The sequence below is a fragment of the Nomascus leucogenys genome, chromosome 10, assembly GCF_006542625.1.
Source record: "Nomascus leucogenys isolate Asia chromosome 10, Asia_NLE_v1, whole genome shotgun sequence".
Taxonomy (NCBI): Eukaryota; Metazoa; Chordata; class Mammalia; order Primates; family Hylobatidae; genus Nomascus; species Nomascus leucogenys.
The window spans coordinates 35,493,474-35,513,668 of NC_044390.1; the positions used below are offsets into that span (position 1 = coordinate 35,493,474).

The 20,195-nt window shown below is 36.6% G+C and overlaps 1 protein-coding gene across 5 annotated transcripts in view; it reads right to left on the bottom strand.

Moving 5' to 3' along the window:
* Nucleotides 1-20,195, bottom strand: part of RAB3IP (RAB3A interacting protein) — a 66,675-nt gene that overhangs the window by 18,776 nt on the left and 27,704 nt on the right. For all 5 annotated transcript variants that reach the window (XM_030819998.1, XM_030819995.1, XM_030820000.1 and 2 more), the window contains exon 4: nucleotides 9,573-9,668. In XM_030819998.1, coding sequence (XP_030675858.1) covers nucleotides 9,573-9,668 — 96 coding nt within the window. The remainder of the gene's footprint in view (nucleotides 1-9,572; nucleotides 9,669-20,195) is intronic.

Sequence of the window (20,195 nt, forward strand, 5' to 3'; positions counted from 1 at the left end):
ACATCTCAAATTTTAGAAACAAAGTAGCATTTGTTTTCAAAAAGCTCTTGCCAAGTGTTTACATTTGAAGCAAAGATATACTACCACAAGTTAGCCTGACAATAAGTATTCAATGTCAACTATGGAAGCAGCAGTTGACAACAGAGAGACAAACTATGAGACATTAGGAATAGGTGCCTTCTTTTACGACCTATTACCACTGAGGCAGCCGAGTTGAGATCAATCATCCTGATAAATGCTTGTGTAAGGACTGTGAATGTGATGAAGGCAAACAATGACCAACATGCCAAAGCCAACTCCTTTGAAGTCAGCTTTTTATAATGTGGTCACTATATATGTTCTTATTAGTCATGGCAAAGACATACAGGAGGGACAAGTAAAAACATTAACACGCCAATGTTGCAGTTTACAGTAATGACAGCTAAGAAGACTTAGAGCTTTCAATAAAAACATTCACAAAATTATATTATGTGACAATTTTGTGCAGAGCAACCTAAAAAGGCAAATCAGTTTACCCTTTAATAGAGTTTTAATCTTCTAGTACCACAAATATGAAACTCTAGGTATTTAATTCCTTTTTATTCATATAATGTTTATTCATGAGACATTTACTCATGTCATCTCCTTGTGAGGTACTGCTCCAGATGCTGATTACATACTGGGAAAGCACAAAGTCCCTGCTCTTAAGGAGCTGACATTCTGATTATATGTATCAATCAAATAAAATATCAGAATAAGAATTGCGGGTTTTATTCTAAATGCAATATGAAGCCTTACAGTTTTTTTAAGGAAGACATGATCATTTTATTTTTAAAAGAGTATGCCTTTGTATAGAATAATCCCTGTAAGGGATTAAGAATGGACTGGAAGCTTATATAGGGTGCTTGAGATTGTGCCCTGAGATTTAAGAACTTATGTTTTAGAACTTCAATTTACAATTTATCAGAGGAAGGAAGGAAACGAGCTTCAAAGACATTTAACGAATAGTTTGACAATGGCACCCTCACTAGATCTGTCAAAATGCACAGTGGTAGAATGGAAAGGTGGAAGTTCTTTACATCAGAGTTTGACCGTTTGTTTCCCATTTGTTCATTTGCTTTTACAGATTGTAACAATTGCAGTTTGTGTGTGCCCATGAATGTGAATTTGCAGCTTATATTAGTTTAAACAGGAGAATCTTTACTATCAATGATTTATAGCAAAATGATATTAACCATGAAGATATTCCATGCACTATTATTCTGGCTATCTTGGCAAAGTCCTTAAGAGCTGTCAAATTTAATGAGTTAAATATTCTCCTTTAAAAAATAACAAATGTTTCAGATTTGCTGAATTTTTCTGGGACAAGTGGCTGTCAACACAAGACTATTTGGCCATGTTTTAAAAATAATAAACACAGCTAATCTGACCCTTCAGGATAAGTAACATTTTAACTTTAAATGCAAAAGTAATTCATACTATGGAGAGAATAGTTGACTAAATTTTTGGAAATGGACTCTGCTTTCATTAATAGTGGATTATGCAATTTGGACCAAACCTCCAACGAAGAACGATTGGAAAAGCTAGGTAAGTTTTTTGTTTGTTTTTAAAATGTGTTTGAAGGTATTTGAGAACAAAATAGTGAAGTAAACTTAGAAGTGACGTGAAATTTTAGGTGACTTTTAGTGAGCACTAGACTGGGGCAGGATCAGTTGCTAAAAAGATGACAAGCAGAATTTTTACAGAATTTTTAAAAAATTGACAAAAAACATCAAAAGGTAGACTCAAAAAAAGTTTGAAAATTTTCCATCACACTGTCCTTCCAAAGCAGAAAATGATATAAGTATCACCTATACCAGGAGTCAGTAAACTTTTTTTGTAAAGAGTCAAACACTATGTATACATATACAGCCTCAGTTGCAACTCCTCAGCTCTGCCGTTGCAATGTGAAAGCAGCCATAGACAATACACAAATTAGTGTGGCTGTTTTAATAAATATTTATTAACACTGAAATATATACATCATTTTGTTTTTCTTTTAGCATATCCAGCACCTCTCAGTTACCTTTTTTTTTTTTTTTGGAGGGGAGGTGGTGAGCACACATGTGGTCTACCTTCTTAGCAAATTTGTAACATACAATATAGTCATGCTGTACATTGGGTCTTCAGAATTTATCTATCCTGCATAACTGACACTTTGTACCAATGACCAACATCTCCCATTTCTCCCACTTCCCAGCCCCTGACAACCACCAGTCTACTCTGTGCTTCTATGAGCTCGACTATTTTACATTCCACATATAAGTGAGATAATGTAGCATTTGTCTGTGTCTTGCTTATTTCACTTAGCAAAATGTCCTCCAGGTTCATGCATGTTGTTGCAAAAGGCAGGATTTCCATTTTCTAAGACTGAGTAGTATTCATATACACACACATACCCCCCACATTTTCTTTATCCATTCATCAATAGACATATAACTTGTTTCCATAACTTTGCTACTGTGAATAATGCTGCAATGAACATGGAAGTACAGATAACTCATCAGGATAGCGATTTTCTTTTGGATATATATCTGGAAGTGGGATTGCTGGATCATGCAGTAGCTTTATTTTTAATTTTTTGAGGAGAAACTTCCATACTGTTTTCCATAATGGCTGTACCAATTTACCTTCCCACCAATAGCGGACAAGTTCCTTTTCTCCACATCCTTGCCAACATTTACTATCTTTTGTATTTTGATAATAGCCATTCTAACCAGTGTGGGGTGCTATCTCATTGGGGAGCGACTGGCATTTACCTGATGATTACTGATGCTGGGTACCTTATCATATACCGGTTGGCCATTTGTATGTCTTCTTAGGAGAAATGTCTATTTAGGCCCCTAGCCCATCTTTTAATTGGGTTGTTTTTTGCTACTGCATGCCTTATATACTTTGGATATTAACTCCTTATCAGATACATGGTTTGCAAATATGTTTTCCCATTCAGTATGCTGCTTTTTCATTTTGTTGACTGTTTTTTGCTGGGCAGAGCTTTTTAGTTTGATGCACTCCCACTTGTCCATTTTGTTTTTGTTGCCTGTGCTTTTGGTGTCACATCCAAAAAAATCACTGCCCAGACCAACGTCAAGAAGCTTTTTCCTTGTTTCTTCTGAGTTTTACAGTTTCAGGTCTTATGTGTAAGTCTTTAATCCGTTTGAATTGATTTTTCTTTATGGTGCGAGATCAGGGTCTAATTTCATTCATTTGCATGTGGATATCCAATTTTCTCAGCAGCATTTATTGATAAGACTATCTACTCCCCACTAGGTGTCCTTAGCATCTTTGTTGAGGGTCAGCTAACCATAAATGTGTCATTTCTGGGCTCTCTGTTCTCTTCTATTAGTCCACATGTCTGTTTTTATATCAGTGCCATATTGTTTTTAATTCTGTAACTTTGTCATGTACTTTGAAATCAGGAAGTGTGATGCATCCAGCTTTATTTTTCTTGCTCAAGATTACTTTGGGGCTGGGCATGGTGGCTCACACCTGTAATCCCAGCACTTTGGGAGGCTGAGGCAGGTGGATCACCTGAGGTCAGGAGTTCAAGACCAACCTGGCCAACGTGGTGAAACCTATTAATACTAAAAATACAAAAATTATCTGGGTGTGGCGGTGCACACCTTTAATCCCAGCTACTCAGGAGACTGAGACAGGAGAAAAGCTAGAACCTAGGAGGCAGAGGTTACAGTGAACCAAGATCGCACCATTGCACTCCAGCCTAGGCAACAGAGCAAGACTCCACCTCAAAAAAAAAAAAAAATTACTTTGGCTATTAATGTCTTTTGTAGTTCCATATGAATTTCCTACTTCTGTAAAAAATGCCATTGGGATTTTCAGAGGGATTGCATTGTATTTGTAAATCACTTGGGTAGAATAGACATTTTAACATATTAATTCTTCCAACCAATGAACACAAATCTCTTTCCATCTGTGTCTTAATTCCCTTCATTAACTGTATTATAATTTTCAGTATACAAGTCTTTTTGCCTCTTTGGTTAAGTTTATTCCTGAGTATTTTATTCTTTTTGATGCTTTTTGACACTGAAATCATGAGATTGTTCTCTTAAATTCCTTTTCAGGTAACTGGTTGTCCATGTATAGAAAAATCATTAGTTTTTTTATCCTGCAACCCTATCAAATTCATTTATTAGTTCTAACTTTTTTGTTGTTGAATCTTTAGAATTTTCTACATTTGTGATCATGTCATCTGCACACAGAGATTGTTTTATTTCTTCCTTTCCAATTTGGTTGCCTTTTCTTTTTCTTGACTGATTGCTCTAACATTCCAGAACTGTGCTGTACAGAAATGGTGAAGAGTGGGCATCCTTGTCTTATACCAGATCTTAGAGGAAAAGCTTTCAATTTCCCCCATTATGATTGTTAGCTACAGGTTTTCCATATATGGTCTTTATTGTCTTAAAGTAAGTTCCTACATCTATTTTGTTGAGAGTTTTAGCATAAATGAATGTGGAATTTTGTCAAATGCTTTTTCTGCTTCTATTAAGATTATAATGTATGTTACTATATCATTCTATTACTGTGGTTTATCACACTGATTGATTTGCCTATGTTGATGCATCCTTGCATCCCAGGGACAAATCCCATTTGATCATAGTGTATATAATCCTTTTAATATGTTACTGAATTTGATTTTCTAACATTTTATTAAGGGCTTCTGCACCTATGTTCATTGAGAACATTGGCCTATAGTTTTTTCCTTGTGGTACATTTACTGGCTTTGGTATTAGAGTGATAGTGGCCTCATAAAATGAGTTTGGAAGTGTTCCCTCTTCTATTTTTCTAAGAGTGTAAAAAGAATTGGCACTGATTCTTCTTTGAATGTTTGGTAGAATTTACCTGTGAAGCCATCTAATCTTGGGCTTTTTTGTTTCTACTTCTTGATTCCATTTTCCGGAATTTGATTCCAGAAAACTGATTCAGTTTCTAGGAATTTATCTATTTCTTCTAGATTATCCAATTGATTGGCATGTGGTTCATAAAAGTCACTTATGATCTTTTTTATTTCTGAAGCATCCATTGTAATACCTCCTCTTTATTTCTGATTTGAGTCCTCTATTTTCTTGGTTTGTCTAGCTAAGGGCTTTTATTTTTTTCAAGAAACAAACTCAGGTTTTCTTAATATTTTCTAATATTTTCCTATTCTCTATTTCTACTCTGATCTTTGTTATTCCCTTCCCTCTGCTAAGTTTGGACTTAGTTTGTTCTCCTTCTAATTCTTTGAGGTATAAAGTTAGGTTGTTTGAGATTGTTCTTCTTTTTTAATGTAGGCCTTTATCCCTCTTAGTACTGCTTTTTCTGCATCTCTTAAGTTTTGGTACGTTGTGTTTTCAGTTTTATTCGTCTCAAGAAACTTTTCAAGTTCCCTTTTGATTTTTTCTTTGACTCAAAGGTTGTTCAAAAGGATACCATTGTTTAGTTTCCACATATTTGAGTTTTCCTGTTTTCTTACTATTATTGATTCCTAATTGAATTCCATTGTGAGTGGAAAAGATTCTTAGAATGATTTTGATCTTCTTAAATTTGAGACTTGTTTTGTCACCTAACATGAACTATACTGGAGAATGTTTCACGTGCACCTGAGAAGAATATATATTCTTTTGCTGTTGTGTTAAAAGTTCCATACATATCTGTTAGATCCATTTGGTTTATAGTGTTATACAGTTCTGCTGTTTCCTTATTAATTTTCTGTCTGAATAATCTACTCATTAGAGAGACTGGGGTATTGAAGTCACCTACTATTAATGTATTACTATATCAGCCTTCAGATCTGTCAGTTTGTTTTATACATTTAGGTGCTTTGATGTTGGGTGCATATATACAGTCATGCACCACGTAACATTTCAGTGAACAATGGACTGCATATATGACAGTGGTCCCATAAAATTATAATACCATATTTATTTTTACTTTACTTTTTCTATGTTTAGATACATAAATATTTACCATTGTGTCACAAGTGCCTACAGTATTCAGTATAGTAACATGTTATACAGGTTTGTAGCCCAGGAGCAATAAGCAATATCATATAGCCAAGGTGTGTAATAGGCTGTACCATCTAGGTTTTACCACATCTTGGTTTGTGTAAGTATACTCTACCAATTTCTGCACAATGAAATCTATAATGACAAAATAATGATTTAAAATAGGGAAAGATGTATTTCTTATATTAGACCAATAGATGTGTGAGTTATCAGCAGTTATTAGATCTACTTTTGAAAATGGAACTTAGACCAGACCTTCATCTGGATAATAAACTGTTAAAACAAGATCTTCTAAAATAAAGTAACATATTCAATCACACTCCTCTCACTAAGTATATATAAAACATGTGTGTGTATAACTGTTTTAATGAGAATTTTTGTACTGTAATAAAAATGTTAAGCATTTTTATTGTCTTACCTTTTAAAACTTGTATTTACAATGTATGTTAACATATTAGTATGTCCATTAGCAAGTGTGTGTAATTTATAAATACGCATACATGTTCATATAGAACACTACCTATATGTGCCTAGCACATAGGGAACTCTCAATAAATATTAGGTATCTTCATCATAATGGAGGTAACATGCTCAAATTTTTCTTGTACTGATCAGGTACAGGATCAAAAAGTTTGGCATCTATTGATTTAGCTAACAAATGATGGCTTGGAAGGCAACGTGCTCTATGTCCTGGAGGTAGCATCAAAAGACTTAACTGATCATCTGAGTGTAGAATGAAGAAATAAGAGGCCCCAGTGATGACTTCTTTTCCGTGGTTTGAAACAAACAGAAATGCCATTTACGATTTTCACAGTAGATAAAGCAAGAGTTAGGATCATGAATATGAGTGCCTGCAATGCTCATTAGCCTCTCTGCCTCACTTTTCTTCTCAGATAAAATGATAATAATCTGCCCTATATGCATCATAGTATTGTTGGGAGAAAACTAGTCATATCATAAACATTTACTAAAACTGGCTTATGAAACATAAACTTCTTAAGACTACTATCTTTTTTTCTCCATGTGAGATATAGACTGCTTTGTATTCTTTCAACTGACTTAATTTTATATTATCTCAAAATTGGAGGCGTTAGAAGAAAAACATAACTTTTGAGGTTTGTTAAGTATTTGATACTTTTAAAACTCAACTTTGTTACATACGAAGTATAATTATATTGAAAATTAGGATAATAGACTCCTAATTTGAATATACATGTCAGGCTTACCAAAACTGTGCATATTGAGTTTATTCGGAATAATCTTTAATTCTTAAAAAGATATGCACACACACACACACACACACACACAAAGTGCAAAAAAAGTATCTTTTCATAAGACAATGGTAAACAGATCATGAAGGCACGATTAAGACCAAAGAAAAACTTTGAGCACTTTTTCCACGATTCATAAATAATTGGTTCGAATACAACTTTCTTCATTACCAACATCATCTTTAATCAATGTACTTTGTTTTCCAGAAAGTAGCCACAGTGTCAATGCTAACAGCCACCATTGGGTTAGAAAAAGTTAGAGACTCCAAACTATATTTTTTAGATATGCTTTTTCACTAATTGCATAAGCTGCATTTCTGGCCCTTCACATCCTGCTACTTACAGGGAGAAGTTTCTTTCTGTTTTTTCTCCTTGTATTTCATGTAACAGAATATACATACATGTGCAGATGGGTGAAACTAAGCAGGGCTAGCTAAATTAAATGCAAGTAGTCAGGAAATCAAAATTAACATAAATAGTTTAATATATTTGCTTTCTTACCTAATATCCGTATCACTACAAAATTTTCTTCCAGTCAGACAATACTGGAAGAAAAATGTAATGTTTCTGTATAATCTTCTATTCAGAAATGTAACAAGTCACATAGCTTCTATTCTATCTCTTTAACTTTCCACTCTTCCTATCCTTATTCTCCTCTCATCTCTGATGACTAGCTAGCTAAATAAATAAACAGATTAGTTTTAAAATGTTCATGAAAGAAAATGACCCCAAAAAGACAGAAAAGAAGGCAAAGGGGTATGGAGCAGAAAAGGCACGGAAAGCCCTACATGTCTAAAGACATTCAGGGCAATGTTACTTGTAATGATAAAAGTTGTGTAACAGGCACCTAGTAGATTATGACTATCATTACAATTAGTGATGGTGCAGCAACATTAAAAATGTTATTTAGAAAAACACAAAATATTAAATTACAACTAGGTAAGAATATATACATACCTGAGACTGTGAAATAGATTATGAATAAATAATAACAAAAGGTGATGGAATTTCCACCCCCAAGCTTATTATAATAAAAGTTTTAAGAACAAATCTTTAGGAAAAAAAATACATATATCGTTAAATGATAATGGCATTAGCCATTCCAGTAACACATCAATGTTTTTGTTAAGGAATTTCTAAACACTCAAGGTCTTAACCCAAAGGAGACACTTTATGGCAACGGTTCTTACTCATGGAAGTACTACCCTCACCTCATCCCCAGGGGTATTTGTATGCTGTCAAAATGACCAGAGGTATTACTAGCACTTTTTTGACCAAAGCCTATTATGATGGTTAATTGTGTATGTCAACTTGACTGAATCACAGGGTGCTCGAATATGTAGTCAAACATTATCCTGAATGTTTCTGGATAAGAATAACATTCACATTGGTAGACTGAGTAAAGTAGACTGCCCTCTAGAATGTGGGTGACCCTCATCCAATCAGTTGATGGCCTGAATAGAACAAAAAAGGGTGACCCTCCCTCAAGGAAGAGATTTTTTTTCTGTCTTCAGACTCAAACTGAAACATTTGCTCTTCCCAGTTCTCAGACCTTCAAAGTTGGACTGGAAGTGCACCATCAACCCTCCTGGGCCTCCAGTTTGCTGACTCCCACTGCAGCTCCCTGGGACTTGCCAGCCTCCATAACAGCAAGAGCCGACTCTCCCTATAATAATGAGTGCCTCTGTCCTTCTCTCTCCCTCTCTGTATCTCTCTATACATGTATATGTATATAGGCTCTGTTTTTCTGGAGAACCCTGACTAAAACACCAAGGACACTAAATGTCCTACAATGTTAGTGGCACCCCTATGGAGAAACACTGCTCCAGTTAGGTAGAAATTTTTCCTGGTGGCGGGCTGGATATAAAAAGTATGCCTTCTTACAAGTAGATGTGCCTTCTAACATTTCTCAAATCATCCCATATAAGATGACTATCTCAAAGAGTTTGCCCTCTTAGTTGTACAGTCATATGTAGTTAATCTAAAGTAGCCCATAAATACTTGGCAAAATAAAAATCAATACTAAAATTTGCCTCCTTTCTTTGCACACATACATTTTTAAATAATCTGATACTGGTAGCCCATAGTTGTTTTTTATTTCTTTTCACATCATCTTAAGTTGTAAACTCTACATTGCTTAAAGATTTCTCTTTTGCTTAGAGGACTTATAAATATACATGAAGCTAAGCAAATCTTTTTCAAGATTCCCTCAAAATACAATTTTGTCAATATATAAAAGTCAAGATGTTGCTGTTGGCCAAGATGTAAATAGACCAACCTCAAATAGACTAGCTGTGAGTTCTTCCAATTCCTGTCCAAGTTGATCTCGCACTTTTGAAAGCCTCTCACATTCTTCATCTTTTAACTTCAGTTCCTAAGAGAAATTGATAATTTTATTTTGGATCTCCATAGTTTGAAGTTAGATTCAGCAGACTATATAATCTTTACTAATAAAATTATAAAATATGAATACTGTCACTTCCGACAATGTTCACATTGAAAATATTTATCTAGCACCTGCTATGTGGAAGACAATCAGGCAAGTCCAAAATTACAGAAAATCCCAACTAACGAATTAAATTTTCACATTTCTTTCATAAAATATCCAAAAATTGAAAATATATATTATATATAATATAAAATATATATAATATATATTACAGGTGAAAATAAACAAAATGACTTTTTTTCCTTTAACTTTTTGCTATACATATTTATTTCCATCAAGTAAGGAATTTAATTATGCATATTTCAATAAAAATTCACTTTTTTTCATGTTTACTTTAAAAGCTATTTACTTATAGGTAACTACATGTACCATACTGCAACTAATCTAAAATATCTATTAGGAGACTATATCCATTAAACAGTGTAACCAGATAGAAATGATGCATATTTGCATTTAAAATCAAGAAAAATGTTACCAAAAATCACATTCTACATTTATATTCAACTCCTCACCAGGTCACATATAGATGTTTTAAAATTCCTTTATTCAGATATTAAGCATATGCAATTTTGTATACTTAAGTAGCCCTAAACTAACCTTTCAAACATAGGGGGGAAAAATCTAAGCTCCTTACATATTAGTCACAATTAAACATAAAATAATGAGTTAGTGGTGTTATAATTGTGGCAGTATAATCTTTTAATCCCCCAAAGATAACTCCTAAAAACCAGATATACCAACAGGGATATGAGAAGATCCCAGTGAAACTAAGTAAAAGAGAATCTCCATAATTCTCAGAATATTAAGAGAATGTGGATAAACTGCTCACAATGCATGATCACCAGATGTACAAAAGCAGCAGGAAATTAAAGCTACAACAGAGGTACCCTACAAAGCAACGAAACCCAAAAATCACTAAGAAATACTCCACAAGCACAGGACTCTATCTTTGGAGAAAACGCGGAGAGCAAATCTAAGAATAAATGGAGAGAAAGGAAAAGGTTTTCACAGGCTCCAACTTGCAGGTGACTGCAAAAACCTGTATAGTCAGTCCTATACGCAGCAAAGAGCGCTATGAAGCTCTAAACTCTCAAGCATCTTAGAGGAGTACGTAACAAAGAGCCCTCACCAGAAGGACGGAGTCTCACCCTAAGGGGAAAAAAACTCTCAAGTCTCAAACAAAACTGCAGGGCAATGAAGACAGGGAGAAGGAAGGATCAGATATAAAGAGGGAATGGAGTGGCAAAGTTCCAAAGGAAACTGTTGACAGAAAATACTGGAGAGAGAAAATAAGTATCCTATGATGGGATGCTAAGCATGTAAAGCTCTCAGAAACAGTGCGCTAGAAAAGAAAAACCTTTTTGCAAGGATTACCTAAGAGACAAAAGGGGCTACACACACACTCCAAAAACAACAGAGGAGAAAGACCTTCAAATGTAAACTGATAAAGCTATCCTGATTTATTCTTTCATAGGAATCTCTTCCTAATAGTCCAGGGAAATCCAGATCATTTAAACATGGGACACAAAAATATGTAAAGTTATCACATTAACAAAGTTATATACAAAGCCAAGTCACCTATAAGGGAAAGAAAATCAGACTGGTACTGAATTTCAATGGCAACATTTATGTTAGAAAACAATGAAGTAACATTTTTAAGATACTCAAAGGAAAAAATGTGAGCTGAGTATTTTATATCCAGCCAAAGTGTCCTTCAAGTGTACGATCACAAAGTCATAAACCTGTAAGACCTTAGAAAATATCTCTCCTATGAGCTTGCCTGAGTGGAGCAGAGAATGTTTCAGATTAAATCAACAAAAAAACAAAAAAACCTGGAGAAGCTGTAACATGATGGACTGGGGTAAGAAGAAAATACATCTAACTTTAGAACTAAAACTAAAAGATGGGAATATCAAGAGAATGAGAAGACAAGACACAAATTGGGAAAAAAATACTTGCAAATAACCTGTGTGATAAACTACTGTTATCCAAAATATACAAAGAACACTTAAAATCCAACAGTGAGAAAAGAACAACCCAATTAAAAACTGGGCAAATGACCAAAACAGACACTTCACCAGAGAAGACAGATACACAGATGACAAATAAGCATGTGAAATGATTATCAACATCATATCTTATTAAGGAATCACAAATTAAAACAGTGAGATGGCTGGGTGTAGTGGCTCATGCCTGTAATCCCAGCACTTTGGGAGGCTGAGGCGAGTGGATCACGAGGTCAGGAGTTTGAGACCAGCCTGATCAACATGGCGAAACCCCGTCTCCACTAAAAATACAAAAATTAGCCACGCATGGTGGCACGTGCCTGTAATCCCAGCTACTCAGAAGGCTGAGGCAGGAAAATCCCTTGAACCCGGGAGGCGGAGATTGCAATGAACCAAGATCGCACCACTGCACTCCAGCCTGGGTGACAGAGCGAGACTTGATCTCAAAAAGAAAAAACAAAACAAAAAAACAATGAGATACCCTGCATACCTACTAGAATGGCTAAAACTCAGAACATGAGTTAGTGGTGTTGTAACTGTGGTGGTAATATAGTTTTTTAATCCCCCAAAGGGGGATTAAAACTGGTAATATCAAATGCAAAAGAGAATGTGAACGAATAGGAACTCTAATTTATTGCTAGTGACAATCCAAAATGGGAAAGCTACTTTGGAAGATAGTTTGGCAATTTCTTACAAAGCTAACCATACTTTACCATGGGATCCAGCAATCACACTTGTTGGTATTTGCCTAAATTAGTCACAAAAACATGTCCACACAAAAACCTGCAAACACACATTTACAGCAGCTTTATTCACTCATAATTGCCCAAACTTAGAAGCAGCAGATGGCCTTTACTAGGTGAATGAATAAACTGTGGTACATCCAGACAGTGAAATACCATTTTGTGCTAAAAGAAAATGAACAAGCCATGAAAGGACATAAAAGATTAAATGCACATTACTAAGTGAAAGAAGCCAATCTGAAAAGGCTACACACTATATGATTCCAACTCTATGACAATCTGGAAAAGGTAAGACTACAGAGATGTTAAAAAGATCATTGGTTGCCAGGGTTTTTGGGGAGAAAGGGATGAGCAGGCAGAGCACAGAAGATTTTTAGGTCAGTGAAACTATTCCGTAAGATACTATCATGGTAGACACATGTCATTATACATTCGTCAAAATCCACAGCATGTACAACACCAAGAGTAAACCCTAATGTAAACTATGAACTTTGGGAGACAATGTGTCAATGGAGGTGTATTAATTTTAAGAAACGTACCACTCTGGGAGGGGATGCTAATGGGGGGGATGCTGTGCGTGTGTGGGGACAGCAAGTACATGGGGACTCTGTACTTTCAATTTTGCTGTGAACCTAAAACTGCTCTAAAAAAGTGTCAATTTTTTAAAAATGGAGATAAAACTGACAAAATGGTATAAAAATGATATAAGCTCAAGGGATGTAAAATTAACACATATTATTTTTAAAAACCAAAAAAATTACAAGAAAGGTGAAACTAAGTGTACTAACTTCTTAAGTGTTACTTGGAAAAAGAGTTATAACTTGAAGCTCTCAAATCAACTGGGATAAACCCAAGTACATTTACGAACATAGTGATTGGCATTAAGATAATACTTGTAACTAAAATTAAATGATACAGGAAAAGGGAAGAAACAGTTTAGTATTGTTTATGGCAGGAAACAAAGGTAGAATATATAGAACTTTTAAGATACATAAATGTATTTGATTAAAAATAACAAAACAAAAATCAAGCCTTCCAAAATACTAATTAAAAAAAAAAAGATTTAGGAGGAATCAAGCACACTAGTGCCTAGGCAGCAAGCTTCATCTGCCCACTGACATTGGTCTTGGCAGCAGACCTGAAAGTTACCCTGTAAATTGGCTCCAACCCTTCTGCCACCCAGCCATGGGCCCAGTTTATTACTGCTTGCACAAGGACCCAGAAGATTTACCCATATCCCACAACCCAGGAATGATTTGTCTGTCTGAGCCTCCTTGAAGGACCTGTCAGCCTTTGTCCCAAAGCAGGTCCTAAAGGATCCCACTCTCCACTCCAGCCTCTCTCACTACAGTCAGGGAAATGTCCCACCTGTGCAGGGAGCTTCTAGGGGAAGCTTGCCTGCCTGGGCTACCCTGGTGGGTTTTCCAGCCTCTGTCCCACAGCAGTGAAGGGGCCCAGACTCAGCTCCAGCCCCTCTCCCTGCAGTTGGTAAACTGTCCCATCCATGCAGGAAATTACTGGGAAGCATGGATGTGGGCCACTGGGGCAAGCTCACCAGCCTCCATCCTACAGCAGAGTGTAAGGGGTCCCAGTCTCAGCTCCAGTTCCTTTTGCTACAGTTGGGGAACTATCCCATCTGTGCAGGGAATTGCGGGGAAACATGCATCTGTCTAAGCAAATCGGACAGGCTTCCAGGTTCGGGTCACTGGCCAACTTCCTCACAGTCAGGGTACCCCTACCTTGAGTCATCATCAGGTATATCATGGCTGGAACACCATGTCATCCTGGAAGCCCTCATTAGACTCGTGGTAAAAAAGGGCTTAAGGCGCCCTCTACCGCTGAAATGGCTGCAGCAGTCACAGACTTGACAACAGCCAGTCTTAGATCTCTAGATAGGCCCACTGAAGAAGGATGGGCACAAAGTCACACTGCAAAGACTTGAATAAATAACTAATTCGTTAATAAGACATCAATGTACATCCACAAGCATTAAGAACAATCAGGGAATTATGACCTCACCAAAGAGACAAAATAAGGTACCAATAACAGACCCTAAAAAGATGGAGATGCGTGATCTGTCAGAATAAAAATCAAACTAGCTGTGTTAAGGATCATCAGTGAACTTCAAGAAAATACAGATAAACAATTCAGAAATTTAGCAGAAAAATTTAACAGAGACACTGAAAAAAAAAAGTTCCCTAGCTAGAATGTGCAGCGAAAGCAGTGAAAAATGCAATAGAGAGCTTCAACAACAGAATTGACCAAGTGGAAGAAACAATGAGTGAGCTCAAAGGCAGGATAAGTGAAAAACATACAGGTAGTAGAGAAGAAAAAAAAAAGACTAAAGAGGAATGAAGAAAGCTTACAAGATCTATGGGATAGCATCAAAAGAGAAAATGTTCAAGTAATTTGGAGTTCAAGAGGGAATAAAGAAAGACAAATGGGTAGAAGGCATATCCAAAAAAATAATAACAGAACATTTTCAAAACCTAGAGAAAAATAAAATCCAGATAAAGGAAAGTCAAAGATCACTAATCATATTCAACCTAAATAAGACTACCCCAAGGCATATTACAATCAAGCTCTCAAAGATCAAAGACAAGGAGGGGATTCGGAAAGCAGCAGGAGAAATGCAGCAAGTTAACATACAAAAGAATTCCAACATGCCTGGCAGCAAACTTCTCAGCAAGAACCTTGCAGATCAGGAGGAAGTAGGAGAATATATTCGGAAAGCTGAAGGAAAAAACAAACAAAAACACCAAGAATACTGTACCCAGCAAAGCCATATTTCAGAAACGAAGATTAAAAGTTTCCCAGAAAAACAAAACAAAAGCTGAAGGAATTCAATACCATCAGAATTGTCTTACAAGAAATGCTAAAGGGATTTCTTCAATCTGAAAGAAAAGAATGCTAACATGTAACAAAGAAACTTCTGAAGGTATAAAAATCACTGGCACAAGTCAGTAAACAGACAAATTCAGAATACTCTAATATTGTAATAGTGGTATATTAACCACTCCTATCTTTAGTATTAAGACTAAAAGACAAAACTATTAAAATTAAGAACTATAATACTTTGTTAAGAGATAGACAATATACAAAGATATAAATTGTAACATCAAAAATTCAAAATGTGGGAAAAGAATGGAGTTGAAGTGTACGTTTTCTTTCTTTGAGATCAAAATTAAGTTGTTAGCAGTTTAAAATAACTGGTTATGTTTTTTGTAAGCCTCATGGTAACCACAAAGCAAAATCCTACAATAGATACACTAAAAGTAAAAGGCAAGGTGTCAAAACATATTACTAGAGAAAATCATTTAACCACAAAGGAAGACAGAGAGGAAGGAAGGATCTACCAAACAACTATAAAAGAAGTACCAAAATTGCAGTAGTATGTCTTTACTTATTAATAATTATCTTGAATGTAAATGGATTAAAATCTCCAATAAGAGACAGAGTGACTGAATGAATTTAAAAAACAAGACCCAACTCCATGCTGCCTACAAGAGACTCAAATCCTCTGTAAGGACATACAGAGACTGAAAGGGAAAACATTCAATGCAAATAGAAAAACAAAAGAAAGCAGGAGTATCTACCTATACTTATATTAGATAAAACAGACTTTAAGCCAAAAATTGTAAGAAGAAACGTGAGTACTGTATAATGATAAGGGGGCCAATAAAGAGGATATAATAATTGTAAATATATATGCACCTTACATTGGAGCAAATATTAATAGACATAAAAGAATAGAATGTCATACAATAACAGTAAAGAAATTCAGCACTCACTCACTCCCAGAAACAGAAACAACTCAATGGCAAAAATACAAATAACATAATTTTAAAATGGGCAAAAGACCTGAATAAACATTTCTCAAAAGAAGACATACAAATGGCCAACAGGTATGAAAAAATACTCAGCATCATTAATAATTAAGGGAATGCAAATCAAAACCACCATGAGGTATCATCTCAACCCACTTAGAATGGCTATCATCAAAATGATGAAAAATAACAAATACTGAGGAGGATGTGGAGAAAGGGAATCTTTCATACAGTGTTGGTGGTAATATAAATTAGTACAGCCATTACAGACAACAGTATGGAGGTTCCCCCAAAAATTAAAAATAGAATATCCAGCAATTCCACTACTGGGAATAAAATTCACAGAAAAATCAGTATGTCAAAGAGACAGCTGCACTCCCAAGTTTACCGCAGCACTATTCTCAATAGCTAAGACATGGAATCAACCTAAGTGTTCATCAGTGAATGAATTTATTTTTTTTTTGAGACAGGGTCTCACTCTGTCACCCAGGCTGGAGTGCAGTGACATGATCACAGCTCACTGCAGCCTCAACCACAGAAGCTCAAGCAATCCTCCCACTTCAGCTTTCCAAGTAGCTGGGAACACAGGCATGCACCACCATGTCTGGTTAATTTATTTTTTGCAGAAATGGCATCTCGCTATGTTGCCTAGGCTGGTCTTGAATGCCTGTGGTCAAGTGATCCTCCCACTTTGGCCTTCCAAAGTGCTGAGATTACAAGCATAAGCCACCACACCCTGCTGGATTATTTTAAATGCACTATATATACAAAATGAAATACTATTCAGCCATAAACAAGAATGAAATCCTGTCATTTGTCACAATATGGGTAAGCCTAGAGGACATTATGTTAAGTGAAATAAACCAAGTTCAGAAGGACAAATATTGCATGATCTCACTCATATGTGGGATCTAAAAAATTTGATCTCATAGAAGTACAGCAGAGAATAGCGGTTATCAAAAGCTGGGAAGAGTAGGGAGTAGAATGAGGAGAGGTTGGTAAACAGATAAAAAGTTAGTTTAAATGGGAGAAATAAGTTCTGGTGTTCTACTGCACAGCAGGGTCAATAGTTAATAATCTATCATATATTGCAAAATAGCTAGAAGAGATTTTCAATGTCTCATCACAAAGAAACAATAAATATTTGAGGTGACGGCAATGCTAATTAGTCTGATTTGATCATTATACAATGTGTGTGTGTATATATGTATGTGTGTGTATGTGTAAATATACATACACCACACTGTGTTGCATAAATATATACAATTACTACCTGTCAGTTAAAAATCAAACTTTTTTTTAAATGGTAACTTGGACATTATGGCTAGGTTAAAAAAAAAGACCGGAAAGAGACAAAACTAATCACCGCAATATTTCAAGCAAGAGATATGGATGCAGAGTGGTAATACTGGAGACAAGAAATTTGAGAGATACAGTTGGCCCTCTGTGTACACAGGTTCTGCATCAGCAGGTTCCACATATGCATATTCACCAAACCACAGATCAAAATGTTGAGAAAAAACAATAAAAATACAAATTTGTATAAGACAATACAGTATAACTATTTACACAGCATTTATATTATATTAGGTATTATAAGTAAGGTAGAGATGATTTAAAGTATACAGGAGAATGTGAATAGGTTATATGCAAACACTATGCAATTGAGGATCTATCGATTTTGGTATCCCTGGCGGGGGGGGGGCGGATTTGGAGGACTGGAACAAAATCCCCAACCACGGGATGCGTATATTTACAACACAGAGTATCAGGACTCTATAATCAAGTGTATTTCATCAAATCCAAGACTTCATCATTTTTTAGAAAAACATTTTAGACATTAAAAATATGTTATTAATGAATCTATAATGTTCTTTTTTCCAACTGGAATTTTTATTTTCAACTTATAGGAAGACTCTTTTAAACGGATGAAGATATAGACTTTTATCATATGTAACTGTGTTTTGTGCCTTTCTGTTTTGATGTCATATCACAGTGAGATCCTTTTGAAGATATTTAACTTGGTAATTAAGATCACAAATATGGAACCCAACTCACATAATTCAATTAAATTTATAACAACAACTTCACACACAAGAAGGCAATGATAAATGTCATGATTAATGTCTAGCTGACTGCAATTTTAAGACTTTTACTGATTTCAGAGATGTTAGTTGAAAAAAATGTACAACTCAGAATCAACGAAACATCACCATAAAATACACACTACTTCTCCCCAACTAGTAAACTCCTTAAAGAGAGACATATCTATATTATTTTTGCCCCCTACACAACCTAGTGTAATGCTGTTGAGTACTTTGGTTATTCAATAAATATTTGTTTCTGGTTTTCTGTTTCCCCAAGATGGTGGATTAGAGGATTTGAGCATGCCTCGGCCACTTGGAAGTCAGAAGATAAGGCATAAAAGGAAAACAGCAATCCACCAGAATCACAAAAGACACCCCAGATCCCAGGGAGGAGAACGCTGACAAACAGCCCCCATGATAGTGTCTGGCTGATAAAAGTGAGTGAAGTCCAGTAGATGAGAGAGGCAGAGAACTTCCCTCTGTGATTCACCTGTCCACTGGGGTTCCCTATCCTGGCTGAAGGAGAGCACTTTGTTTCTCCCAATCCCTGGAGTTAACTTGGAGAGGCTTGGAGATGCTACGAAGGAAAGGCACTGGGAAAAGCTGCAGACATGTTCCCAAATCCAGGACCAAGAGCAGAATGCCATTTTTAATCTGGGCATGTATTAGTCCGTTTTCATGCTGCTGATAAAGACATACCCAAGACTGGGCAATTTACAAAAGAAAGAGGTTTAATGGACTTAACAGTTCCACATTGCTGAGGCTTACAATCATGGCAGAAGGTGAAATACACATCTAACATGGTGGCAGACAACAGAAGAGAGATTGTGCAGGGAAACTACCCCCATAAAACCATCACATCTCGTGATATTTATTCAGTATCACGAGAACAGCTCAGGAAAGACCTGCCCCCATGATACAGGGTCCCTCCCATGACACATGGGAATTCAAGATGAGATTTAGGTGGGGACACAGCCAAACCCTATCAGGGCACATACAAAGTTAGCCATTCTTTGATAACCTGGCAGCATGGCCATTCATGCATTTTAGTCTTAGGACAGAGATTGGAGCACCTGTTTTAGAGTGAGGTCAGGGCCTCCACAAGCAGAACTGTGGAAAGTACCGCAGTAGTAGGCACTGGAATTGTGCTCTTCCCTGTCACAGGGTTGGGGCAGGAGGAGAACTATTACCCCAGCAGTTTCTCCTGGGCAGCAAGGCTTGCAGCCAGGGCCAGTATGGCAACGTGAACTGATCCACGTGAGACACTGCTGGGTGCCTCAGCCTGTTCCCGAGATCACGGTGCAGTGGAGTCCTCTCACTCCACCCCAGGGAGAAATCCAGGCATTCAGAGCACCCACCTGCCTGGACCAGCAGCCTGAGCAGCCCCACCTTTCCTGGGCATACACTGTAGCATAGCAGGGCCTTCTATGCTCCATTCCCAGGAAGATCTCCAAGCATTTGGAGCACCCACTTTTCTTGACCAGCAGCCTGCACCACCTCACCCGTCATGGACATAGATTGTGGTGCAGCAGAGCCCTCTCCACTCCATATCCAGGCAGATCTCCAGGTATCTGGAGCACCCGCTCACCTGAATCAGTAGCCTGAACCGCCCCATCCTTTCCTGGACATAGACTGTGGTACAGCAAGACCCTCTCTGGTCCATGCCCAGGCAGATCTCCAGGCAGAGTGCCTGCACATCTGGTTCAGCAGCCTGAGCTGGCACCAACCTTCCTGGATGCAGATCATGGTACAGTGAGGTCCTCTCCACTACACACCCAAGCAGATCTGC